The 26152-nt window shown below is 53.8% G+C and overlaps 1 protein-coding gene across 1 annotated transcript in view; it reads left to right on the top strand.

Annotated features, from left to right (window-relative positions):
• The window catches only part of MEGF8 (multiple EGF like domains 8), a 40387-nt gene that overhangs the window by 6212 nt on the left and 8023 nt on the right, over positions 1-26152 (top strand). The window contains exons 4-36 of the mRNA XM_079117766.1: positions 624-804; positions 886-974; positions 1760-2175; positions 2538-2683; positions 2809-2931; positions 5053-5207; positions 5503-5622; positions 5987-6131; positions 6214-6377; positions 7233-7433; positions 7730-7930; positions 8432-8668; positions 9373-9491; positions 9573-9704; positions 9797-9910; positions 10237-10485; positions 10943-11142; positions 11423-11633; positions 11729-11978; positions 12505-12637; positions 15275-15522; positions 15600-15710; positions 15869-15987; positions 16318-16525; positions 17015-17195; positions 17744-17907; positions 18537-18681; positions 19932-20163; positions 21260-21383; positions 21582-21795; positions 21888-22102; positions 25504-25711; positions 25889-26048. Of these exons, the coding sequence (XP_078973892.1) occupies positions 624-804; positions 886-974; positions 1760-2175; positions 2538-2683; positions 2809-2931; positions 5053-5207; positions 5503-5622; positions 5987-6131; positions 6214-6377; positions 7233-7433; positions 7730-7930; positions 8432-8668; positions 9373-9491; positions 9573-9704; positions 9797-9910; positions 10237-10485; positions 10943-11142; positions 11423-11633; positions 11729-11978; positions 12505-12637; positions 15275-15522; positions 15600-15710; positions 15869-15987; positions 16318-16525; positions 17015-17195; positions 17744-17907; positions 18537-18681; positions 19932-20163; positions 21260-21383; positions 21582-21795; positions 21888-22102; positions 25504-25711; positions 25889-26048 (5915 nt within the window). The remainder of the gene's footprint in view (positions 1-623; positions 805-885; positions 975-1759; positions 2176-2537; positions 2684-2808; positions 2932-5052; positions 5208-5502; positions 5623-5986; positions 6132-6213; positions 6378-7232; positions 7434-7729; positions 7931-8431; positions 8669-9372; positions 9492-9572; positions 9705-9796; positions 9911-10236; positions 10486-10942; positions 11143-11422; positions 11634-11728; positions 11979-12504; positions 12638-15274; positions 15523-15599; positions 15711-15868; positions 15988-16317; positions 16526-17014; positions 17196-17743; positions 17908-18536; positions 18682-19931; positions 20164-21259; positions 21384-21581; positions 21796-21887; positions 22103-25503; positions 25712-25888; positions 26049-26152) is intronic.

Below are 26152 nucleotides of genomic sequence, written 5' to 3'. Positions count from 1 at the left end.
CTCCCAGCTCTGAGATGGGCTCTTGCTCTTGCTTGAAGTCCCCACTCCCCTCTCCTTCCAGATGCTCCCCAACCTTGACTCCAGCCCTGCCCCATGCCCACCTGCAGGCCTCCCTTTCCACTTCATCCCAGCCTCACCTGGGAACACTGTCCTCTTTCCTCCCTCCTCCCCACACCTGTTCTATGTGGCCTTGGGCTCCCTGCCATGCCTTCTGCCCTTTCACCACTGACCTTGGCTCTGAGCCCTTGGCAACTGGATTGTGCCTTGAACTCTCCCTGCCTTGACCCAGGTGGGGGCTCTTTCAGCATAGGCTAAGCATTGACCTACCTGTCCTCTTTGTCTTCCTGCCCCACCCCGGTGAGCCCCTCCCTTTTTCTGCTGATCTTCTTTGCTCCATCTCTGCCTTTTCTGATTGTGTCTCTGTGTTTCTCTCCCTTTGTCTCTTTGTCCATCTTCTCCTTCCTGTCTTTCTTTTGCCTCTCTGTCTCTTTTTCCATTTTCTCCCTTCCTGTCTGTCTCTCTCCTCCTCTTCTGTCCCATCGGTCTCTCTCCGGCTCTGTTTCTCTCTGTGTATCTTCTCTCTGTCTCTTTCTTTTCCTACCTTTATGTCCCCTTCTCCCCAGCCCCTGGGACCATGCCGTTGTGAGCCTGGCTTTCTGGGACGTGCCTGTGATCTGCACCTGTGGGAGAACCAGGGGGCTGGCTGGTGGCACAACGTGAGTGCCGGGGACCCTGCCTTCTCTGCCCGTATTGGGGCAGCCGGTGCCTTCCTGTCCCCACCAGGGCTGCTGGCTGTTTTTGGAGGTGAGCAGATGGGTTGATTAAGTGGGATCTGGAGGCCTGGCAGCCTATGACCAGTACTTAAGACCATCAACCCCTCTGCAGGCCAAGACCTCAATAGGGCCCTGGGTGACCTCGTCCTCTACAACTTCTCTGCCAACACCTGGGAGTGCTGGGACCTGAGTCCTGCTCCGGTATGGGCCCCTTCTCTGTCCTGGCTGGAGGAGCCTGTCCACCTGTCAAACCCAGCCATGGCTCCCTAGAATGACCCCCATCCTCCCACACTCCCCAATCACTACAACTTGACATAGGAACCTGTGTCTGCTTTTTCTTGCTCTGATTTTCTGTTTCTTGCTCATCTTTATTTTAGTGCTAGGAATCGAGCCCAGGCCTTGCCCATGCTAGGCAAGCACTCTACCACTGAGCTGCATCCCTAGCCCTTTTTAATTTTATTTTGAGACAGAGTCTTGATAAGTCGCTGAGGCTGACCTTGAACTTGCAATCTTCCTGCCTCAGCTTCCCAGGGAGCTGGGATTACAGATGTGCACTACTGTGCCTGGCTTGTTCGTCTTTCTTTTTCTCTCTACATCTTACCTTTTTGTGCATCTTCATGTCTTTCAGTCTGTCTCCTTTTTTGTCTGCTTCTTGGTCTTTTCTCTCTTGATCTCTGGGTCTCAGACTCTCAGAGTCTGTTTCTTTCTCTCTGCTTTTCTCTGTCATTTCTTATGTTTGTCTCCCTGCCTCCTCCCTCTCTTATTGTGCTTTTTGGTCTCACCTTCTGTTTGTATTCGAACGTTTTTGTCTTTCTGTGTCTGATTCTCCTTTCCCTCTCTGCATATCCCTGCCTTTCTCTTTCTCTCTGTCTCTGTCTCACCATCTGTCTGTCTTTCTCTGTACATCTCTGTCTCTGTCTGGCTCTGACTCTCTGTGTCACCATCTGTTTCCCTCTCCATCTCTGGCTCCTTGTCTTTTCCCACAGGCTGCCCGTCACTCCCACGTGGCTGTGGCCTGGGCTGGCTCCCTGGTGCTGATGGGTGGTGAGCTGGCTGATGGCTCACTCACCAATGATGTGTGGGCCTTTAGTCCGCTGGGCCGGGGCCACTGGGAGCTCCTGGCGCAACCTTCCTCCAGTTCCTCTGGGCCCCCAGGCCTGGCAGGTCACGCAGCTGCCCTGGTAGATGACATCTGGCTCTATGTGTCTGGTGGCCGCACCCAGCACGACCTCTTCTCCTCTGGCCTCTTCCGTTTCCGCCTTGATCGTACCAGTGGGGGCTATTGGGAGCAGGTGATCCCAGCAGGTGGGCGGCCCCCTGCTGCCACTGGCCACTCCATGGTGTTCCATGCTCCCTCCCGTGCCCTGTTGGTTCATGGTGGACACCGGCCCTCCACTGCCCGGTAAGTGACCTACCCCTTGACCCCTTTAGCCTAACAGATCCCTTTGTTCCTTTAGTCTGTCCTTCACTCATTCATTACTCATTCATTCACTTACCCTCTCATACCTTCTCTGATCTTTTGTTCAATCTCTTGGTCACTTTCCTCCCTACAGTCCCACTCATTCATCCACTCATTAAGGCCCTGCTCAGTGTCCAGCCTTTGCTGGGTTACACAGGTAACCCAGAGATGAGCTATGCCTAGATCCTGCCCACAGAGGGCACATAGACCAAGTGGCCAGTCTAGGTGTTCGAAGAGCTCTTAAGAGCCCAGAGGATGGAGAGAAGCCCTTCCTGCCCTAGCCCCTGCCTGCCTCTTCTCTGTAGGTTCTCTGTGCGGGTCAACTCCACCGAGCTCTTCCATGTGGATCGTCGGGTGTGGACAACCCTAAAAGGCAGGGATGGGCTTCAGGGTCCACGGGAGCGAGCCTTCCACACAGCCAGTGTCCTCGGCAACTACATGGTGGTCTATGGTGAGGAGGCTTCCCAGTCCTGCCTGTCTTCCAGGGGCCTGAACCAACCCTTAACCAAGGCTCCCTGCATGAATAGCCCCACCTCCCCCAGGCTTGCCAGCTGTGCCCTTTTCCTCCTTTCCCAGGGGGCAACGTGCACACCCATTACCAGGAGGAAAAATGTTATGAAGACGGCATCTTCTTTTACCACCTTGGCTGCCATCAGTGGGTGTCAGGGGCTGAGCTTGCCCCGCCAGGAACCCCTGAGGGTGAGTGGCCTCTCTCTTTCCCTGAGGGCTCCTGAGGGTCCTGTCCTCCCCCATCTCCACAGTGAATCTGTACTTGAACCACCTAGGTCCTCGCTAGGTGACATCCTATTGGAGCTGGCCTCAGGAGGCAAGCCTGGGCCTGGACTAGGGTATTGTTACCTTGGAGATAGATGGGCGGCAGTCACAGCAGCATCAGACCCAGGTTTCAACTCAGGTCTTGCCATTTTCCAGCTTCCGCAGGGAACTGCCTAGGAAGCAGTAACTTCTGGGTCACAGTAGGCAAGTGGGAGGACCAGGATGCTGACCCCAACAGCCACCTGCACACAATTGCCACTTAATCTCTGTGCCTCACTCTTCTCATCTATGAAATGGGAATTATGAGAATGTTATTGGACTGATGTGAGAGCAAATTGAGATGGTGTATGAATTATGAATAATTCTGTGAGGGGCTCAACACATTTGTTTGTTCTTTCTTAAATTTTCTTTATTACCTTCTTTATTTTTTCTGATACATTTTCTTTCTTTCTTTCTTTCTTTCTTTCTTTCTTTCTTTCTTTCTTTCTTTCGATTCATTGTACACAAATGGGGTACAACTGTTGTTTCTCTGTACATGAAGTAGAGTTGTACCATACCATTCGTCATCATACATGTTCATAGTGTAAGATGTTTGTCTTGTTCTGTTATTTTTCCTTCCCCCAGCCCCTACATTGTTTTTCTAATAGCAATGAGGGGCCTGCTATAGGCCACAGAGCTCATCAGGGAGGGAGTGTGGAGATCCCGCCCAAACTCATTAGATGAGAGGCTGTTTTGAGGTTGGGAAGAAAGCCACAAGCCCTCTTCTCAGAAGATGCTGAATGCACAGACTGGGAATGTCATTTCAGGGAACTCTGGACTTCCCAGGGGCCCATCTGTTCTCTCCTCCCTACTAAAAAGAAGACAAAGGGCAGAGGGCAAGCATGAGAAAGAAAGTAACACTTAAGGGGCAGGAAGGAGGAAGGGTTGGAAGGGAACCCTGTATGACTGTCAGGAATAAAGCTCAGGCTTTGTGTTCAAGGCCCCTTAGTGTGTCAGGACTCTTCCACCTGTCCCTGTTCTTCCCTTCAGCTCGTTTACTGGGAGGACCAGAATGTGAAGTTTCTGGAAGTTTCTTCCTTTGCAATTTGATTCCCTGGGCCAAGTCCCGTCTGCTTGCAGATTGTCAGAGGAGGTCACAGGAGGTGTGGACTCACCATTCACTGACCGCTTACCTTTCTGTCAGGACTCCTGGTTTTAAGTGACAGAAACCCAACCCAGTGTTATAAGCAGAAAAGAGAATGTCTTGGCTCATTTGGGTCACAGCTCAAGGCTGGGCGGGAGTTAGGTGCTTACAGCATGGTGTCTCATTTCTCTCTCCATTTCTTAGCTGGATTCACCTTAGTCTCTAGCTGGTTTGTCTTTTGTAGATGGTCACTAATAGCTCTTGGATTATATTCTACTACCTTAAAATGCCCAGAGAGAGTTCCTTTCTCCCAGGAATTGTTGGAACTGTGTCTTATACCCCTTCCTTGAACTAGTTTCTGAGACTGATAGGCCTGGGCTAAGGACCACTTCTGCCAGAGGCAGGGATAGTGCCATTTAAGTCTCTCGAATTAGTTATGGGAAAGGATGATTTTCCAGAAGAAAATGGAGCTGTCACCAGAGGGGAGGCTGGTGCTAACAGACCTAAGTAGCTTTCCTTTCCTCTTCATTACCCAATCGATGGTGGTTCCATTTATAGAGGAAAAAACCAAGACTCAGAAGTCGAATCTTCTTCCCAAGGCCACACAGCTAGTAGTTGAACAATGATTTCAACACAAGTAAGTAATAGACTCAGGATTTGAACCCAACTCTTTCTGACCTCAAAAATCATGCTCATTCTGAAAGATGATTTGGGCAGGGGCATTGGGGTTCAAAGAAGTGAGAGAATTACAGCCAGTGTGAAACCAGGCAGCCTGGGAGGGTTTCCTTGGGCAGATGAGGTTAAAGCAGCAATAAGAAGGCTGAGCCAAGGCTCAGGAGTGTCAGGGTAACCCCTGACAAGGAAGCCATGGAAATGGAGTTGGGGGTTTAGGGGTCTCATGTTGTGGTTCTGTATCTTCCTAGGCCGAGCAGCACCTCCTAGTGGTCGGTACTCACATGTGGCTGCAGTGCTTGGTGGCAGTGTCCTGTTGGTGGCTGGGGGGTACAGTGGCCGGCCTCGTGGGGATTTGATGGCCTACAAAGTGCCCCCCTTCGTGTTCCAGGCACCTGCCCTGGATGTGAGCACTGGGGTGATAGGGAGAGGGTGGCTGGGTGAGGAGGTAGCATGGTTCCCATGGGTGAGGGAGAGTGGGGATGGTGTCTCTGGGAGTGGCCATGAGAGGAGGGAAGGGGATCCTTAGGGTTGAGGGAAGAGGAGGAGATAGAGGGTCCCTAAGCTGGGGGAGGAATGGTTGGGGTCCTCGTGGTATTGAGCAATCAGGGGTCCCTAGGATGATCACAGTGAGTGAGGTGTTGGGAGGCAGGCCCCAGCTCTGAGTAGCTTCGTCCTCTGTCTCCGCCCCTTCCCTACAGTACCACTTGGACTATTGTTCCATGTACACAGACCATAGTGTCTGCTCCCGAGACCCTGAATGCAGTTGGTGTCAGGGGGCCTGCCAAGCCGCACCCCCTCCTGGAACCCCCTCAGGGGCTGTGAGTGCCTGCCCTAACCCTGCTGTCCCCTATCAAAGAGACATGTCCTCGGCTTTCCTCTGCCTAAACCAAATGGTCAGGGACCTTCCCCTGACTGGGAGACTTGTTTTCACATCCAAGATCCTAGCTCCTGCCTCCTGACTTCTAATCCCTGACCCTTTGCCTCCCTGCCAACCTGATCCTTTGAGTCTGTGACCCTGTCCTGGGCATTCCCTGTCTTTGATCTCCACATTCCAATCCTGCTTTCAATTCCCCATTCTCCAATTTCCTGGTTCCTTGTACCTAAGACCCCTGTATCTATAATCCTTCCCTGTTCCTTTGAGCCCCAGTGAACACTGAACCCTGTCCTGTCCTCTCCTTGCAGTGTCCAGCTGCCAGCTGCCTGGGTCTGGGCCGCCTGCTGGGTGACTGCCAGGCATGCCTGGCCTTCAGCAGCCCCACAACCCCTCCCCGGTGGCCTGGTGCCCTGGGTTGGTGTGTGCACAATGAGAGCTGCCTCCCTCGACCTGGTGAGTGTCCAGGGGCAGTGGGCGAGGGGTGGCAGAGCACCCCACACTGATCCCCCAACACCCCATACCCCTGTCCTCTCAGAGCAGGCCCGCTGCCGAGGAGAGCAGATCTCAGGCACTGTGGGCTGGTGGGGACCAGCACCTGTCTTCGTCACATCTCTAGAGGCCTGTGTCACCCAGAGCTTCCTGCCTGGCCTGCACCTGCTCACCTTCCAGCAACCACCCAATGCCTCCCAGCCTGACAAGGTAGGTGCCAGCTGGAGCCTGGGGGTGTTGATGTTCCAGGGCTTAGGGTTTGTTTTTTCAAATGGATCTTGGTGGTGTGTGTGTGTGTGTGTTTTGGTGGTACTGGGGGCCCTGCACTTAGCTTAATGTGCACTTTACCACGGAGTTATATCCCAGCCCTAAATGGAGCTATATCACCCTGCAAGTCTTTTCATTTAAAGGTCTGATTTAGCTAATGAAAGAACGTATATGACCAGCTAGGGTGGGGCATGCCAGTAATCTCAGCTCCTCAGGAGGGTGAGGCAGGAGGATCACAAGCCTGAAACCAGCCTTGGCAATTTATTAAGACGCTGTTTCAACATAAAAAATAAAAAGGGCTGGAGGGCTCAGTGGTGGATGCTTGTCTAGCAGGTGTGAGGCTCAGGGTTCAATCACCAGTACTGCAAACAAAACCAAACCAAACCCCAAACACACACTAATAGAATTAAGCATGTACTGTGTCTGTCACTTGGAATATTAGGCCTAAGCTTGGAGAGACTTAGGTGGGAAGGTGACATATCGTGTTGGGGAATAGGACACTGAAAGGGCCAGTTTTGGAGATTTAATGTGACCTGGAGATGAGTGGGAGCTGGAGTCAAGTTGGGCTTTAGGACCCTGTTTGTCTAACATCCAGGTTTGTGTCCTGACTCTTCTTCCAGAGGGATGGTGGGCAAGCTGCCTAACCCCTGTTCCTACCTCATTTTCTCTTTTGCTAAAATGGGGAAGAAGTTTGTATTGATCAGCCTCCTTTGGCTCTGATATGGCCTGGAGGGTATAGGGACTTGGGATTAGTTCAGAGAGGGACTCACATGTTTACCCCACCTCTGGCTGCCATAGGTCTCAATTGTCCGCAGTACAACCATCACCCTGACACCCAGCCCAGAGACAGATGTATCCCTGGTCTACCGTGGCTTCATCCACCCACTGCTGCCAGGGGGACCAGGAGGGCCAGGGACTGAGGATGTGGCTGTGTGGGCCCGGGCCCAACGCCTACATGTCCTGGCCCGAATGGCCCGTGGCCCTGACACAGAGAACATGGTGAGGAAGCCTGGGACATTTGGGGTGTTTTTGGTAAATGAGGGGCTGGAGGTGTGGTGTAGGGAATTTGTGGTTCCAAGGGAAGACTGGGGAGAAATCAGAGGCTTGGGATGTGTCCTCAGTAGAGGAGGACATCATTGGGGTTTTCAACTGTGAACAGAATTTGAAGAAGGTAGGGAAGGTTTGAGTTACCAGGTCAGACTCCCCTGGGGAGGAGTTGGGTCATTGGGTGACTTGGGGGTACCTTGGAGGTTGTCAGAACCTAAGGAGCTCCGAGGCCTTTTTCCTCTTCCCAGGAGGAGGTGGGGCGCTGGGTGGCACAGCAGGAAAAGGAGACAAGGCGACTGCAGCGTCCAGGGTCTGCCCGCCTCTTCCCACTGCCTGGGCGAGGCCACAAGTACGCAGTGGAGATCCGGGGTCAACTCAACGGCTCAGCAGGCCCTGGGCACAGTGAGCTCACTTTGCTGTGGGATCGGACTGGTGTGCCAGGTGGCAGTGTGAGTGCCCAGCCCAACTTCTAAACTCAGATTCCCTGGACTTCCTGAACTCCAGGCTACAGACTATTAATTCCCTGGACCCTGACCTCTGACTCTTAACTCTTGGCTTCTGAACTCTAGACCCTACCTTGAACCCTCCTAGACCCTGACCTCTGCCTCAGACCCTGGCCTGATCCCATATTGTGATTCCCTATAGTGCTGATTCCCTATAGTGCTGGGGATGGGACCCAGGGCCTCAAGCATGCTAAACAAGTGCTGTACCACTGAATTATACCCCAACCCAGGTCCCATATTCTGACCCCTGTTCACATTTTCTGACTCTTCCTGCCCTGATCCTTGCTTTCCCTACATTGACCTCTTGTCTCTAGGGTCCTTAATTCCCCTTTGCCGGTTGATTTCCTATGCTGACTTCCCGTTCTCCTAACCCTTAATTACAGTTGTCAGTTCTGAATTCTGACTCTCCCCGAAGCTTGACTCCTGACCTTCATGTCACCTTTCCAGGAGATCTCCTTCTTCTTCCTGGAACCCTACCGCTCCTCAGCCTGCGCCTCCTATTCCTCCTGCCTGGGCTGCCTGGCAGACCAGGGCTGCGGTTGGTGCCTGAGTAGTGCCACCTGCCACCTGCGGCAGGTTGGGGCCCACTGCGAGGATGATGGGTCTGGCGGGTCCCTGCTGGTGCTAGTGCCTGCTCTCTGTCCACTCTGTGAGGAGCATCGCGACTGCCATGCCTGCACCCAGGTGCTCACTGGGCTCAAAGTGGGGGTGTCAAGATTGAGGCAGCCAGAGTAGCCCACTGAGACACTGAGACTCCTTGAGCTGACACTGGGAGCCAAGGGCACCTGGTGCACCTGGTGGTGAAGGAGCCGACAGTTGGGGCGGTTGTCCTTTGTGTATGGGGAGGAGCCAGGTGAAGAATGGAGGAAATGGGCCTGGAAGGAGGGGCACCTGGGAGTCAGAGTGTGCCCTGTTGCAGGGGACCAAAAATGCAGTTGCCCCTGTCTTCCACAGAAGGAGGTCACTGTTCCAGTAACTGGCAGGGGAGATAGGGCTCCAGACTTCCACCCCCCACTCAGCACCAAGAGAAAGTGCCTTTCTCTCTCTGTTACTACCTCACACTGCTCCACTGGCAGTGCCGCAGAATCCCAGAATTATATTTCATTGGCTCCCGTTGGGTTTTACCGGCTCCTGATTAAGTCACTGGGGTTGGGAGCGGGTACCCCTTGCCCACCTCTGGATCCCAAGAATGAATCTGCCCCACTGGGCCCCCATAGAAAGATGCTGTTGCCTACAGAAGGGTGGGTGCTTTTCAAGCAGAACAGATATGTGTGGCTGAGGGGAAGGTGTAGCGGGGAGGCAGGCAGCTGCTTGTTGAGCAGAGCTGGATGGTCACTGGGTGCTCATGGGAGTGTGCTGAGTGTTGACACTTTGTCCAACCCCTGCAGGACCCCTTCTGCGAGTGGCATCAGAGCACCAGCCGCAAAGGGGATGCAGCATGCAGCCGGCGGGGCCGGGGTCGGGGTGCCCTGAAGAGCCCAGAGGAGTGTCCTCCACTCTGCAGCCAGTGAGCCCAGCTGGTCCCAGGGAGTGGGTGGGTGTGTGTGGGGGCACAGGCTGGAGTGACATGGCCCTGCTCCCGCCCTAGACGTCTGACCTGCGAGGACTGCCTGGCCAACTCCAGCCAGTGTGCCTGGTGCCAGTCCACCCACACCTGCTTCCTGTTTGCTGCCTACCTGGCCCGGTACCCACACGGGGGCTGCCGCGGCTGGGATGACAGGTGCGGGCCCGGGGGTAGGGCTGATGGAGCAAGGGTTCAGACTGGCAGAGGGCGCAGTCCCTGATCCCTGCCCCCACACATGCACCCCACAGTGTGCACTCAGAACCCAGGTGCCGGAGCTGCGATGGCTTCCTGACCTGCCATGAGTGTCTGCAGAGCCATGAGTGTGGCTGGTGTGGCAATGAGGACAACCCCACGCTGGGACGGTGAGCATGGACTGGGCGGTGGGGGTGGGACACTGGCTGTCCCTCCTCGGAGACTAACGCTCTTTGTTTCTCTGCCCTTGCCCTGTCCCTGTCCTGTGATGTTCTTGCTTTCCCCCACTGGCCTTCACCTCTGCTTTTCTCCCGTCCCTGCTTTTTCCTGTTTCTCTTTCCTCCTGTTTCCCTTTTTCTCTTTGCCCTTCCTTCTCTTTTCTTTCTGCCCACCTTTCTGTTTCTGTCTCTCCTCCCTCCCTGTTACCTTTCCCCTTTTCCCATCTCTGGACCCCGTTTCTATATTCTTTTCTCCTTCAATCTCCCTCCTGACCCAGGTGCCTACAGGGGGACTTCTCAGGGCCCCTGGGTGGGGGTAACTGCTCCCTGTGGGTAGGGGAGGGCCTGGGGCTGCCTGTGGCTCTCCCTGCCCGCTGGGCTTATGCCCGCTGTCCAGATGTGGATGAATGTCGCCTGGGCCTGGCACGGTGTCACCCGCGGGCAACCTGCTTGAACACGCCCCTCAGCTATGAGTGTCACTGCCAGCGTGGCTATCAAGGCGATGGCATCACGCACTGCAACCGCACGTGAGTGAGGCCTGGGTTCTATGGAGATACCGCTTCAGGACTGGGGCTGAAGGTGGAGGAAACCCTCTTGGTGCTGGGCTCCTTCCTGTGATTCTAGTAGCTCCAATTAGCCTTGGAGGTTTTACCTTGCAGACTAGGACCTCATTTAAGTGTCAAGGTTCCCAAGGTAACCCTAGTTGCCATGGAAACAGGACACTCATAGACAATGGGCTATAATCTTTAGTGTTGCCTTGGAGATGGAAGACCCAGTTGAAAGGGGGTTTTTACAGTGCTGATATGTGGTTGCTATGGAGACAAGCATCACCACCTGTAATGAAGTTACCTTGGCGACTGGGTCACTCGGGACATCGAAAAGCAGCAGCCACTTGTGATAGTGTTCTGGTGGGTGGGATGATGGGGATGCTTTGGGGGTCCTGGGCCTGCCCAGGGCCTTCCCCACTCCCGCTGTGGTCCCCAGGTGCTTGGAGGACTGCGGTCATGGTGTATGCAGTGGACCCCCAGACTTCACCTGTGTGTGTGACCTGGGTTGGACATCCGACTTGCCCCCACCCACGCCTGCCCCAGGGCCCCCTGCCCCCCGCTGTTCCCGAGACTGTGGCTGCAACTTCCATAGTCACTGCCGCAAACGGGGGCCTGGCTTCTGTGACGAGTGCCAGGGTGAGCAGCCCTCATCCCAAGTCCCTGGGATGGATTTCAGGGGTGCCTGGGGGCCCAACTTTGACTTCCGTGAGTGGCTTTGGTCTCCCCTCATACATTTCTGGGTCCCTCTGCTTATTTACCTGCTGACCCAAACAGACTTCAGTGCCACCATCTTTCTTGCTGGCTCGATTCCCAGTCGGGGTGTGGGGGGGAATCAGTGATCATCTGAGCCAGTTAAGTCTAGGCCCCTTTCTGCCCTTGTCCCTGACTTTGTGTCTTGCCTGCTGGGTCTTCACAGACTGGACGTGGGGGGAGCACTGTGAACGGTGCCGACCTGGCAGCTTTGGCAATGCCACGGGCTCAGGTGGCTGTCGGCCCTGCCAGTGCAATGGTCATGGGGATCCACGCCGTGGCCACTGTGACAATCTCAGCGGGCTCTGCTTCTGTCAGGACCATACTGAGGGAGCCCACTGCCAGCTTTGCTCACCAGGCTACTACGGGGACCCCCGGTGAGCCAGGGGACCAGCAGATTTGGGTCGGGTGGGCTTAGGGACACAGTGGGGTGGGGCAGGACTGTTCTGATTCTGGCTCTCCTCCTCCCTAGGGCCGGTGGCTCCTGCTTCCGGGAATGTGGGGGTCGAGCCCTCCTCACTAACGTGTCCTCGGTGGCTCTGGGTTCCCGCCGGTTTGGGGGACTGCTGCCTCCAGGTGGCGGGGCTGCAAGAGCTGGGCCTGGCCTGTCCTATTGTGTGTGGGTTGTCTCAGCCACTGAGGTGCTTCAGCCCTGTGCCCCAGGGACCCTCTGTCCCCCACTCACCCTTACCTTCTCCCCTGACAGCAGCACCCCCTGCACGGTGAGCACTGAGGGGACTAAGGTTCAAGCCAAAACTATGCCACCCTCCTCCCTGCCCTGCCCAGCCTGGGTCCCCAGCTAGACCAAAACTTCAAATCCTAGCTGTTCCTCAGACTTTGCCGCCCCTCTTCCTAAGCCTGCACACCCTCCATTTCCCACTCTTCTTTTCATTTCCTGAACTCCTACTTGCCCCCATTCTTCAGATCCTCAGACTCCCCTTCCCCAGACCAGGAATGGTAATTCTTCAGAATTGTGTGCCAATTCTGACGGATCGGTAGTGGCTGCCAGGAGCTAGGTACTGAGAAAGAGGCTCAAGGCGAGAGTGGTTGGTCAGTTGGCCATGTCTGCTTTGAAAACAGATTTGGGAGCGGTGGCCTCCATGCTGCAGTTTGACAGTTGCCCTGACTGTGCAGACAGCCCCTGTCAGTCTCAGATTGCCCTCTCCTCCTGAGGCCTCCTCCTCCCAGACCCCAAGTGCACTTTTTCTCAACCTCACGGTCATCTAACCCTTGACTCTACCCCTCCAGCTCAGCTACGTCCTGGCCTTTGATGGATTCCCACGCTTCCTGGACACTGGTGTTGTCCAGTCGGACCGTAGCCTCATAGCTGCCTTCTGCGGCCAGCGGCGGGACAGGCCCCTCACTGTGCAGGCCCTGTCTGGTATGGGGGCTGGGGGAAGTAGGGTCCCTTTGTGCTGGGCTTTGTATCCTTTGCCCCTGCATTTGTCATCTGATTGGGCTGAGGGCCCAGGTTCCAGCCTGTGACACAGTCCTTTGCCTGGAGAGTGGAGCATTTCTTCATCTCTGGGCCTCGGTTTTTTTCAGTTAAGTGGAAAATAGAGAGGCTTTTGCAGGCTGGGCTGGCTCTGGAGAGAGGGGCTCAGCAGGGCATGTCTTTGGGACATGGAGATGTGGCTGTTGTGAGATCCCCTGAGCATCTCCTTAGCTTTGTGGTTCTCAACCAGGGTGATTTTTTTTTTTTTTTTTTGGTGCTGGGGATCGAACCCAGGGCTCTGTACTTGTAAAGCAAGCACTTTACCAACTGAGCTATATCCCCAGCCCCCTTTTTTTTTTTAATTGTCAATGGGGGTTGCGGTTGTGGTTCAGTGGTGGAGCACTTGCCTATCATGTGTGAGGCATTGGGTTTGATTCTCAGCACCACATGCAAGTAAATAAAGGTCCATTAACAACTAAAATAATATTTATAAAAAATAGTCAGTGGACCTTTATTTGATTTATTTATATGCATTGCTGAGATTTGAACCCAGTGCCTCACACACGCTAGGCAAGCACTCTACCACTGAGCTACAGTCCCAGCCCCAGGGATGATTTTTGTTGCTCAGGGAATATTTGGTAACATCTAGATATGTTTTAGTCAGGGATACTTTACCACTAAGCTGCATCTCCAGTTCTTTTTATTTTTATTTATTTTTAATTTTTTAATTTTTTAATTTTTTTGGGGGTATCAGGGATTAAACTCAGGGTCACTTGCCCACTGAGCCACATCCTAAGCCCTATTTTGTATTTTTTTTAGAGTCAGGTCTCACTGAGTTGCTTAGGACCTCACTTTTTGCTGATGCTGTCTTTGAACTCGTGATCCTCCTCCCTCAGTTTCCCAAGCTCCTGGGATTACAGGCGTGCTAGTTTTTATTTTTCATTTTGAACAGGGTCTCGCTAGGTTGCCAAGGCTAGCCTCAAACTTGTGATCCTCCTTCCTCAGCCTCCCCAGTTGCTGGGATTACAGGTGTATACCACCACTCCCAGCTTCTAGAGATATATATTTTCTTTATTTTTATATTTTTTTAATTAATTTTTTTTTTTTTTTTTTTTTTTTTTTTTGCAGACTTATTTTGACAGTCATGGTTAGGAGTGCTACAGGCATCCAGTGGGTAGAGAGCCGGGATGGGACTATAGGACAGCCTCTACAACAAAGAACCACTTAGGACTGAGAGGTCCTAAGTGGAATGGATGGGAATGCTTGGGAAAGGACTCATTGCCTTAGGCAGTTAAAGAGCCAGAGTTTGGAAATGCTTTTCTTCCTATTGTGAGTCCAAGAGGCTGGAGCTGGAGGCAAAGAGAGAGGTAGTTGACCTGAGGGAAATGAACCCTTAGGCTTCCACAGTGATCCTCTAGAACTGAGGGAATTTCTTTGCTCAGCAAATATTTACAGAGCACCCACACTGAGCTCACCAGAGCTCTCCATGGTGTAGCGGAGAACAAGGGACACAGGTGCTGCCTTCAAGAACGTGGGGAGACCAGAGGGCACGCTGCAAGAGCAAAACATCAGGCTCAGAATAGCTGCTCTCGCCAAAAGGAGCTGCGTCGGCCTTGCTGGGGCTGGGAGCTGGGAGGGCTCTGTGCAGAGGTGCATTTGGCTGGAGGCGGGAAGCTGGAGGAATGGGGAGGGCAGCTGTAGGTGGAGGAGTATCAGGTACCAAGTCCCTGAGAGCAGGATGGCTGGCCAGGCTGATGCTGGGGCACACTGGATGGGGATGTGGGAGGTCCTGAGGTCAGGGGTTCTGCAGGGCCTTAGGCTCCAAAAGGGGTCTCTTAAAAATTACAGCTTCATTGAGGTCTATTTTACACATCATGTCTTGTAACTTTTGATCCCCACTCTTAGCAAAACTGCTAATCTTTCTAAAGAAAGTCAGTCTTATGTAAGAGCAGTGGGAGCTGTAGAAGGTTTAGAACTTGCCCGTGATGGAGTCAAATTTTAAGACTTGCATGGGCTGCTGGGAGGGCAGAGTGCAGGGCAACCAGGAAGGCAATGTGGAGTTGGCATTGGCATTGGATGAGATGGAATGTTGTCTCGGACAGTTACTGAGGAGGTGGCAAGAGGTCAGTCAATTTGAGAGAGATTTAGGTTTTATCTTTATTTCTTTAAAAATTTTTTTTTTTTTTTTTTAGTTTTATACCTTCACTTTATTTATATATTTGTATGTGGTGCTGAGGATCGAACCCAGTGCCTCACATGTGCTAGGCAAGTGCTCTACCTCTGAGCCACAACCCCAACCACTTATCTTTATTTTTTAATTTTAATTTTTTTGGTGCTGGGGATTGAATCTACTGCCTTGTGCATGCTGAACACACGCTCTACCACTGAGCTATATCCTTGGCCTGAGATTTAGGCTTTAAAATGGGCGGAACTTGATGGGTTGGCCAAGGGATGGGGAGTGCAGAGAAACTGTTAGTCAGGGCAGTGATTATAAATGACCAGGTGCTTCCCTGGCTGATACGCTGGGTTTTCTCCACACCTGGGGGTGGGATAGTGCCCAGAACACATCCTCTCTCTCCACAGGGCTGCTTGTGCTGCACTGGGAAGCCAATGGTTCCTCATCCTGGGGCTTCAATGCCTCAGTGGGCTCTGCCCGTTGTGGGTCAGGGGGCCCAGGGAGCTGCCCTGTCCCCCAGGAGTGTGTGCCCCAGGATGGAGCTGCAGGTGCTGGGCTCTGCCGATGTCCCCAGGGCTGGGCTGGCCCACACTGCCGCATGGCTCTGTGTCCTGAGAACTGCAATGCCCACACTGGGGCTGGAATTTGTAACCAGGTACAGGTGGGACAGGGTCAGCCAGGTGGGATGGGTGATGATCAGGGCTTCCCTGAGCCGCCTCTTGCTGTCTCCAGAGCCTGGGCGTGTGCATCTGTGCTGAGGGCTTTGGGGGCTCTGACTGTGCTACAAAGCTGGATGGTGGGCAGCTCATCTGGGAGACCCTCATGGACAGCCGCCTCTCAGCTGTGAGTTTTGGGTATCAACTCTCTGAGGACCTGCCACACAATCTGTGTTGTGGGTCATTTCTCCACCTGCTTTCCTGGGACCACCTCAGACTGTCCACCCATGCCTGATACTGTCATGATCTTAGCCTGACCCCTGATACCCCTGCCTTCACCCCCAGGACACTGCTAGCCGCTTCCTACACCGCCTGGGACACACGATGGTGGAAGGACCTGATGCCACCTTGTGGATGTTTGGGGGCCTGGGCCTGCCCCAGGGGCTGCTGGGAAACCTGTACAGGTGAGAACTCTCCGGGGAGGTGGGATACCTGAATGAGAGATCACCTTAGGGATCACTGAGATGTCTGTCATCCAAGAGTCACCTCAAGGGAATACAGAAAACCTCTAAGGTGAGGGACTCCCAAAAGATTCTGGGACACTCGTCACAGGAGGCTCACCTGTGGACACCCAGGACTGGGATACTCTTTGGGTGGTGCTGCCCCAGGAGATGTTAAGGTAACTGTCATAAAGATCACCTGTAGGGAGGCTGGGGCATCTGTCAGGGAGGGTCACCCTTGAGGTTGCTGGGATGACTATACAGTGAGGCTGCTGCTTTGCCTCCTGACCCCAGGTACTCAGTGAGTGAACGGCGGTGGACACAGATGCTGGCTGGAGCTGAGGATGGAGGCCCAGGCCCATCACCCCGCTCCTTTCATGCAGCTGCCTATGTGCCTGCTGGCCGAGGTGCCATGTACCTGCTTGGGGGACTCACAGCTGCAGGTGTCACCCGAGACTTCTGGGTCCTCAATCTTACCACCCTACAGTGGCGGCAGGAGAAGGTGAGAGCACCTGTCTCCGTCCCCCAGGCAAAGACGTTCACAGTGGTTCTTGCAGGCTTTCCACCAGAGGAAGCCCTGTCCTCCCAGAGTTCCAGCAGAGTCCCCAAATTGAATTTCACTGGCTGTCCTGGTTCACATTGTATTCCCAAGCCAATCCCTGGCCATGGGCCTGTGATGCTGTGGCTTGGGAGACTGGAACACAGGCTTACCCAGATATGGAGTCAGAGCAGAGAAGCAGGGGCTTCCTAAAGGCACACTAGGCTGCTTGGGCCTGAAGAAGTGGATGCGGCGTGGGCAGAACTGACCAGAGCCTGCTGCACACCTGCTAGGGCCCTGGCTTCTTAGACGGTCAGGGTCTGACCAGCTCCAGGGAGCTCACTACCCCCTTAGCTGTTCACAGGGAAGGGACTGTGGAACTGAGTCTTGCTTCTACCCAAATGTAACTCCAACCTCTGGCCGCCTTGGTGACCTCCACCCTCTATCCCTCAGGCCCCTCAGACTGTGGAATTGCCAGCAGTTGCTGGTCACACTCTTACTGCCCGCCGAGGCCTGTCTCTGATCCTGGTGGGCGGTTACTCCCCTGAAAATGGCTTCAACCAGCAATTGCTTGAGTACCAGCTGGCAACTGGCACCTGGGTGTCTGGAGCCCAGAGTGGGACACCCCCAACAGGTGGGACTGGGCTGGGCTTTGCATAGACTCTGTCAACTCCCATACTCTGGTCGCTGCCCACAGTATCCTTGTTATTTTCCCGTTGGCCCCTAACCTCACCCAGATTCTCAGGAAACCATTTCTGGTGATGTTCAGTCTCTGTTTAACTCCCCCACCAGACATCATGATGACCTGCCCATCTCCTGCCCATGTGCTGCTGTCTCCCTCCCCCAGGTTCTAAGATTACTGTCCCTCAGGGGCTCTCCTTTTCCTATCATGTTTTTGCATGCTTTTATCACTGTCCCCTGGACATTCTGTCACCCCGTCTCCCTCCTATGAGCTTATCGTAATTGCCCAACTGTTGCTTTCTCTCATCCCTTTCTCCAAGTCTCTATTGTCCTTTAGAACCCAAGGAGAGGGAGGGGTTGAGAAGGACTATTAGGTTCTGGCTTCAGGGTGCAATGGGGTAGTGACATGTTCACTGAGAAGGGGAGCCCAGGAGTGGGGGCGGGCATTGCTGATTGTCCGCCCTTCCTTGCCATCTCTGTGGCTATTCTGCCCCACTCCAGGTCTCTATGGTCATTCTGCAGTCTACCATGAGGCCACCGACTCCCTGTATGTGTTTGGGGGCTTCCGCTTCCATGTGGAACTGGCAGCCCCTTCTCCAGAGCTCTACTCTCTACATTGTCCTGACCGCACCTGGAGCCTGCTGGCCCCTTCTCAGGGGGCAAAGGTCAGGAAAAATGGTCCAGATAAATGGCATTGGGGAAGGCAGGTGGTGCCCCCTTTTCCTAGCTGCTGAATTCCAGCCTCCCTTCCTTTCCAGTTCCCTACACTGAACTTTGACATCCCTACATCTCCCCTTTTCCCATCCCTGATTTGGAGGAAAGAATCCTCAGCCATTAGGTCAGAGGCATGGGTTCTGCCCTAACTCTGCGCTGACTTTCGGTGTAACCCTGGCAGGTCCCTTCTTCTTTCTGGGCCTCCAGTCTATAAAAAGTAGAACTGGTACCCCTTACTCCTCCTGCCTTACCAGGTCAAGGAGATAAGGGTGTGGGAGAACAAGGAACCATCTCTGCTGGTAGAAACAATGGCATGTGCAATTTCTAAGCCCCTTAGGGCAGGAAGAGGCAGAAGCGACTCCAGGGAGCCTCATGCCCCCAGCTGCCTCTGGGGCTGTCAGGATCCTTGTGGAATGTGGGTGCTCATCTCAAGGGGTCTGGGCCAAGTCCATGGGAATGAGTGGGTGAGCTGGTGGGGGTAGGAAGGGAAATTCAGGGGTGGCAAGTGGGCTAGGAGGGAGCCCATGGAACAAGGGACTAAGCTCTGACAGGCCATCCCTGCTGTGTGACTCCCCAACAGCCCCGTCCCCGACTTTTCCATGCCGCAGCCCTGCTGGGGGATACCATGGTGGTCCTCGGAGGGCGCTCGGACCCTGATGAGTTCAGCAGCGATGTTCTGCTCTATCAGGTCAATTGCAATGCCTGGCTTCTGCCCGACCTCATCCGTAAGTCCCCTTTGATCTCCCTGGGAGAGTGGGGAATACCCTGGAGGAGGTTTGTCCTGTCCAGGAACCCCACTCACTAGAAGTCGCTCTGACTTTGTGGGACCCACCAGCAAAGCGTCACCCCTCCATATGACCTAAAGACCACGGAGATGCTCTCCTTCCTTCTTTTTTCAAAGAAAAGTTTATCTTTTATTGTGACTATAAAAGTAATAATATTCATTGTATATAATTTATAAAATAGGAAGGAAAAGAAAATACCCATAATCCTGTGCTTTAGAGATAACCACTGTTGGACTTGGGGAGTTTCCTTCCAGGCCTTGCTGTTCATGGGTTAGAAATGGGCTTTTGTCCTGCCTTTTCTTCTCTTTCCTTTGCCATGCTGGGAATCAGACCCAGGCCCTCACTCCTGCTAACCAGGGGCTCTACCTCCAAGCTGCACCCCAGCCCCTGGTATTTCACTTGGCAGTGGAATGACTGTGTGTACTTCTGGGCCTGTCTCCTTTCCTTTTTGTTTCTCTTTCTGACCCTAATGCACTTTTTCTCTTAATCTACCTTTCCTACTACTCTGTCTTTTTTAAGAATTAAAAAAAAAAGAAAACTACAACAACAAAAAAACTATTGGGTGTTGGTGGTGCATACCTGTAATCCCAGCTACTCAGGAGGCTGAGGCAGGAGGATTGCAAGGTTGATTCCAGCCTGAGAAATCTAGTGAAACCTTGTTTCAAAGCAAAAAATAAAAAGGGCTGGGAATGTAGCTCAGTGGTAAAGCGCCCCAGCATTCAGTTCACAGTACCACACAAAACCAACCAACCAACAAAAAACTGAGGTGAAATTTGTGTCACATAAAATGATACATAGGGCTGGAGGTGTAGCTCAGTGGTAGAGTGCTTGCCTAATATGTGCAAGGCCCAAGGTTCAATTCCTAGCACCACAAAAATGAGTAAATAAATAAAAGTGATCCATTTGTTGGCATTTAGAGCCATTGCAGTGTTGCTTGGCCACCACCCCATCGGGTTCCAAAACATTTGTGTCTGCTCTTGTTCTCCCGGTTGCCTTTTTCTGTTTGCCTTTCTCTTCCTCTGTTTTACTGTCCGATTCTCCCCATCTGCCCTTGTCTGTCACCTCCCAACCTGTCTCCTTTGACTCTGGCCTTGTCCTACTCTGGGTGTCACTCTTGACTGACCTCTTGTGTGGGTCTCTTCCCTGCACCTCCTGCTCTCCATCTCTCTGAACACCCCATCTTTCCTCAGGCCCAGCCTCTGTGGGACCCCCAATGGAGGAGTCGGTGGCCCATGCTGTGGCAGCAGTGGGGAGCCGCTTGTACATCTCTGGGGGATTTGGGGGAGTGGCCCTGGGCCGCTTGCTGGCACTGGCCCTGCCCCCTGACCCCTGCCGCCTGCTGCCCTCACCCGAAGCTTGTAACCAGTCTGGAGCCTGCACCTGGTGCCATGGGGCCTGCCTTTCTGGGGACCAGGCCCACAGGTAACCATGGTAATCAACAGCCCATTGCAGGCAGTAGTGGTTCCCTCTGATGGTAACTCTGCACTGTAGGCTGGGAGGGGACCTCAGGAGTATACCGTGTGATTCAGGGTACTGGCTTTCATGTGGGAGGGTGGGTGAATCATCACAGGCGGGCAGCCTGGGCCAGCTCCAGCCGAGAGCCCTGCTTGTGGGCTTGGGTCTCATTCTGGAGGAGCTGGGTCTGAACTGAGCCTAAATGAGGGACACAATTTAAAGCAGCCAAGTCTGAAAGTGGCTCTGTGTGGCATATTTGGGAGATGACTTGTGCTGAGGGAGAGGGAGACTGACAGGGTGGAGGGGTCATCTGCCTGACTGAGGCCCTGGGCTCGTCAGGCTCCACAGCTGCTTACCTGAAGTGGATCCTAACATCTCTTCAAGCCCAGAGGTTCGTAAGTTTGCTTATTTGGCTGCTCGATTATCCTGAACTGATGAGAGGCTAAGAGGGCTTTGTTTGTCCCATGAAGTGTGTCATCACAGTAACTGCAGGAGTATTAATGGGTTTGATAGTTGGGGGGAGGAAGGGGGTATTTTCCTGAGCATGTGTGTGAGCATCCACTGCTTTTCTAAAATCTGGAAAATTCTGAAACCTAAATCCAAGGATTTAGGAGAAGGGATTGTGGACCTGCACTCTGGGCAACATGGAGCCATGGAGGGTTTGAGCAGGAAGGGGAGGTCAGGCCTGGGCAGGGAGATCCCTGGAGCTGTTGTGAGAGGTAGAGTGGTGAAGGGAGGCAGCAAGGGGGACCCAGGTGCTGGCTGGGGGCAAAGAGGAGCCCTGAATTGGGCAAGGGATGGGGAGGGGTGATGATCAGAGAAAAAATCAGGAGGCAGAGGGCTCAGTGGCTGAAGGAACAGGAAGGCATGGAGTATTTTCTGATATCACTGGCCTGGGTGACAGATGAAATTGGGACCATCTGTCACAGGGGTGGGGAGGACGAGGATCAGGAGGCCTGTGCTGGGTCCAGCTCAGGATACAGTATGGGAGAACTACAGGACCACATCCAAGAAGCAGGATGGGACCTGGCCAGGTGTGTGAGCCAGTTCTCATGCCCTCCAGGTTAGGCTGTGGGGGTGCCCCTTGCTCCCCAATGCCTCGCTCCCCGGAGGAATGTCGACGACTCCGGACCTGCAGTGAATGCCTGGCCCGCCATCCTCGGACCCTACAGCCTGGAGATGGAGAGGTGAGCAGCTTGTGCAGGGGATAGCAAGGAGAGGCAGGTAAGGGGCAGGGAGGTCCTGGTCTGCACTCTGGCCAGCTGTCCCACCCCGGGGTCTCAGGAACCACACTGAGCCCTTCAGCAATGATTGGACGGGAAAAGCTGAGTCAGAAGGGGAACCAAGAGCCCTACAGACCCCAGCAAGCCTGCCTCCTCTGCCAGGCATCAGCCCCCCGCTGCAAGTGGTGTACCAACTGCCCTGAGGGTGCCTGCATTGGGCGCAACGGCTCCTGCACCTCGGAGAACGACTGTCGGATCAACCAGCGAGAGGTCTTCTGGGCGGGGAACTGCTCGGAGGCGGCGTGCGGGGCTGCCGACTGCGAGCAGTGCACCAGGGAGGGCAAGTGCATGTGGACGCGGCAGTTCAAGAGGACAGGTGAGCCCGTGGGCTTGGGGGCCTGGACCCCTGGCTTGGAGGGAAGAGGACTGGGGACCAGACCGTGTACTCCTCTGTGTCCCCTATCCCAGGGGAGACCCGCCGCATCCTCTCAGTGCAGCCCACCTACGACTGGACATGCTTCAGCCACTCTCTGCTCAATGTGTCTCCAATGCCAGTAGAATCATCGCCCCCACTGCCCTGCCCCACCCCATGTCACCTCCTACCTAACTGCACCTCCTGCCTGGACTCCAAGGGTGCGGATGGGGGCTGGCAGCACTGTGTCTGGAGCAGCAGCCTCCAACAGGTATTCCCCTTGCCTCTCTGCCCCTCAGTGACCTTTCTTTCTCCTCTGTCCTCCTTCCTCTGTCCCCCTAGCTGCAGCCCACCATCTCCTCCTTTCACGTTCTCTGCTGTGCCTCCTTCCCAGACTCCCCAGCCCGTGTCTCTCCATTTCCCATTTGTGGTCTCCTCTCCTCATTCTTTCCATAACTGTTCTTTCACGTCCCCTCAACTTCTCATTTCTGCTTTCCTGTCATCTCTCTGCATTGGGAACTTCTGGTTCTAAGAAATGACGCCCCCTCCCCTCAAGCAGCATTTGTTAAAGGAGTCGGGGGTGTTCGCGGCCGTCAGACCGCATGGCCTGTGATCTCAGCGATTCTCCACACATCTGTGTCCTTCGGTTTCCTTCAGCTTCACTGTCAACACACAGGGCCTCAGTCTACGTACCTTCCACATTCCAGAGGGCATAGTCCCCTCTGGTGATAAGTTTGCTCACATTCTTAAGGAGAAATCGTGACCCAGCTCGTGAGGCAGGTGTCCAGTCATGGTCCACTGAGACAGGACTAGGGAGGGCTGGAAGCACATGGTTCCTGTGGGGCAGGGTGGGCAAGGGCCTAGCCTGTGTCCTTGGGTTGGAGGGTGATTGGTGTGGGCAGGGTATGCAACATGTGTCCAGAAAAAAGCCTGTCCCTTGACTGCCCAGCACATCCTTTCTGTTCCCAGAAAGTTCATCCCAAAGATGCCTCCACCTAATGTGATTTAGCTGTTCCAGGTACAGAGGTGTTTTTAGTCCACCCCAGTGGAGGACCAGACAGATTCACCTTCCACTGCCATTTCTAGCTGGAAATGAGTCTCTGATTCCCCCCAACATCCACTCCTCATTCACACGTTGACTGTGCAAAACTCAATAGATGTCTGCCTCTTCGCCAAACCACAGCCCACGAGCTGATGATCGCCTCGGCCACCACCCCTCACCCAGTAGACAACAGAGCAGGGAGAATGGGACACTTGCCATTAGAACTTCCATTTTGAGAGGTGACTATAGAAAGAAACCGACAATACTTCCTACACGTTCCAGCCCAGGAGGGCAGGGCGCAGGGTGTGGAGTCATCTAGAGTAGATGCCTGCGAGTGGCATGTTGGCTCATTTGTCTTGTGATCAAGAGTTCAGGCTCCAAGTTCAGCTGGGCCTGGGTTTGAATCCAACCTTGTCACTTTCCAGCTGTTTGACTTTGCTTGAGTGACTTCTCTTTTAAGCCTTAGTGAGTGAGTGGCAAAATGGGAATCATATCAACAGACTCATTCCCATAGGGAGGTCATGTCAGTTAAGTGGGAGAATTTACTTACAGCACGAAACACTACCTGCCATTCAGTAAGGACTCCATAGTGACCAGTTACTGCTGCTGTTTTAAAGCGCACTGGTGGCAGGGCTGAGCTGGCTGTCCTGAGTTCTGCCCACTGGGAGGATCCCTCACCTCCATGTCAGACACTCCCAGAGGACACCTCACTGTGGCCGAAGGGCAGAGGACCCTCTGGTGTTGGTCTGCCGCAAACAGGCCTTTTGCTCCCAAACCTGAGGTTCTGGCAATACAAGGCATCCCAAAATAGTCTTGAGATTTCCATAATTTGTCTTTTTTGGGAACTACTGGGACCAGAAGGCAACACCCGAGCATCTGTTGTCTCACACAGCTCTCTCAGCCCCTCCCAGCACCTCCATGCCTGCCAGGTTCAGATGCCTGAAGGGCCCAGGCACCTCAGGAGATAAGGGAGCCTCCAGATAGGAGAATGTGGGGGGCCTGTGAATTGGAGGGACATCCTGTTCACAGGACAGCATAAGGTTGATGCTGTGTGTGAACATGAGGGGACTTTTGCCTGATATGATTTCTGTGACATCTCCTAGCTTTGACATATTGGCTCAGATTTTTAAAGAATATCTCCACACAGGTCAAACACAACAGCTGTGGGACCTAAACCTGTTATGATTTGTTCAGAGGCTGCCAGATTTGAACTATTGGCATTGTTCTCTGTAATGGCTGTGACTCACCAGGTGCCGGCAGCTGAGTGCTCTCCTCCCTGGCCTGCCTCCTTCCTTCCTCTCTCCTCCTCTCCCCTTAAGAACTTTATTATTGAGCACCTTGCCCACACCCTTTGGTAGTCCGTGGTGCGTATCAACAGGCAAACTGGAATCCTCACTGGAACTTACTGTTCGCCTGTCTTTTCCAGGAACATAGGGAATGCAGCATAGGTTTTGGCCCTTATTGTTTGCCACTAGGCAGGTCACAGTGGAAAGTTCTGGAGAGCTGTTCAGGATCAAGGACTCTCACTGCCTGCTCCTGTATTGCCCCACCATCTGCCAGTGCATGCACTAAATTTAGATCTGGAAACCCAGCCTGGCAAAGAATTTTTTTTTTTGAGTTTTTTTTTTTTTAAGAGGAAAAAGAACAGGCAGGCTTTATTACATGCCTAAGGCATGGGAGTATAGACTCTTTGGCAGAGAATCTGCCTCTGGCAGTTCAGCCAGACACAGCTCCTGGCAGGCCCAACCCTCACTGGGCTCAGAGTTCTGACCACAGCAGTCAGGATTTTCTATTTCAGGATTGCGAGGTTGCTTTGCATTTTCTTAAGTGCTTTCAGGCAGCCAGCCCGGATTATTCTCTTTCCTTCTCTACTTCACTTAAGGTCTGCCCAGTAAATAAAATGCTCTTATGCACCTAGAAGTTCCCAAGGGTCTAAACCTCATTGTGCACATGGTCTGGGTCCCAACACAGAGTGATGGCTTATGAATTATTGCCTGGCTCCTCAACCAGGACTCAGCCTCCCAGCCTGGGATGGGAGGACCTTTTTTACCCAGCAGCCAGGACATTTGTTCTAAGCAACTGTGTCTTGCAACCTGGCTTCTGATCCTCTTCTGTCTTTATCCTGGGTCCCTTTAGCTTTATTCTTTATTCCGCCTTCCTTTAGATATCAGAAATAGAATCATCCTGAGCTGGGTAGGGAAAAGGAACTTGCTACCCCAAGATAGCGGTACCTTGGGACACTAGCTTTTTGAGGGGGTGGAGATGGAGCCTGGAAAACCGTCTCTCCCTCTACCTCTCCGTCTTTGGGATGTGAGGTCTCATCTCCACTCCTTTGGATACTTGTCTTCTGTGTCCTGTTCATTTGTGTGTCTTCTGCTCATCCAGATGTCCCTCCAGCCCAAGTACACATGACATCTCACTTCGATGACCTCCCGGCCCCACTTCTAGTCCTGATGTCTAGTTACAAAGGCTTGAGTGGGAGCACATGATGGCCCAGATAGTGTCCTGGGCTGATTGTGGCCAGGGAGAGGGGACCCCAGAGAAGAGGTGCAGTCCTGGGAGATCTCCCCAGTGTTTGACTTTCTTTCCCTGCCTTTCTCTCCCCATCCCCATGTCCCCTTCCTGGACAGTGTCTGAGCCCTTCCTACCTGCCCCTGAGATGTATGGCTGGAGGCTGCGGGCGGCTGCTCCGGGGCCCCGAGAGCTGCTCCCTGGGCTGTGCTCAGGCAACCCAGTGTGCCCTGTGTCTGCGGCGCCCTCACTGTGGCTGGTGTGCCTGGGGGGGCCAGGACGGGGGTGGCCGCTGCATGGAGGGCGGACTCAGCGGCCCCCGGGATGGTGAGAAGTTGTGGGAGCTGGGCAAGAGGGCCTGCAAGGGTCTGGGGCAGAGAATGTGGGGGTGCTGGGGGTCATCTCAGAGATGGGGCTCGAGAGGAAGTAGGAGCAAGGACCTGGGTGGCTGGGGGCAGGTGGTGTAGAGGTTTCCCAGGTTAAACCTTGTATTCCTGGGGCCAGGACTGACGTGTGGACGTCCTGGGGCATCCTGGGCCTTCCTGTCCTGCCCCCCTGAGGACGAGTGTGCCAATGGGCACCATGACTGCAATGAGACCCAGAACTGCCACGACCAGCCACATGGCTACGAGTGCAGCTGCAAGACGGGCTACACCATGGACAAGTGAGGCTACAGGCCCTGTGGACGTGGGTGGCAGGAGGAGTGGGCTGACCAGACTGGGGTGGGAGATCCTGTGGGCGCAGAGAGGGATAAAGTCCAGAGCTCAG

Source organism: Sciurus vulgaris, assembly GCF_902686455.1.
Source record: "Sciurus vulgaris genome assembly, chromosome: 17".
NCBI classification, from domain to species: Eukaryota; Metazoa; Chordata; class Mammalia; order Rodentia; family Sciuridae; genus Sciurus; species Sciurus vulgaris.
Note: the sequence above shows the minus strand (reverse complement) of the source record. Positions and strands in the feature narration are given on the sequence as shown.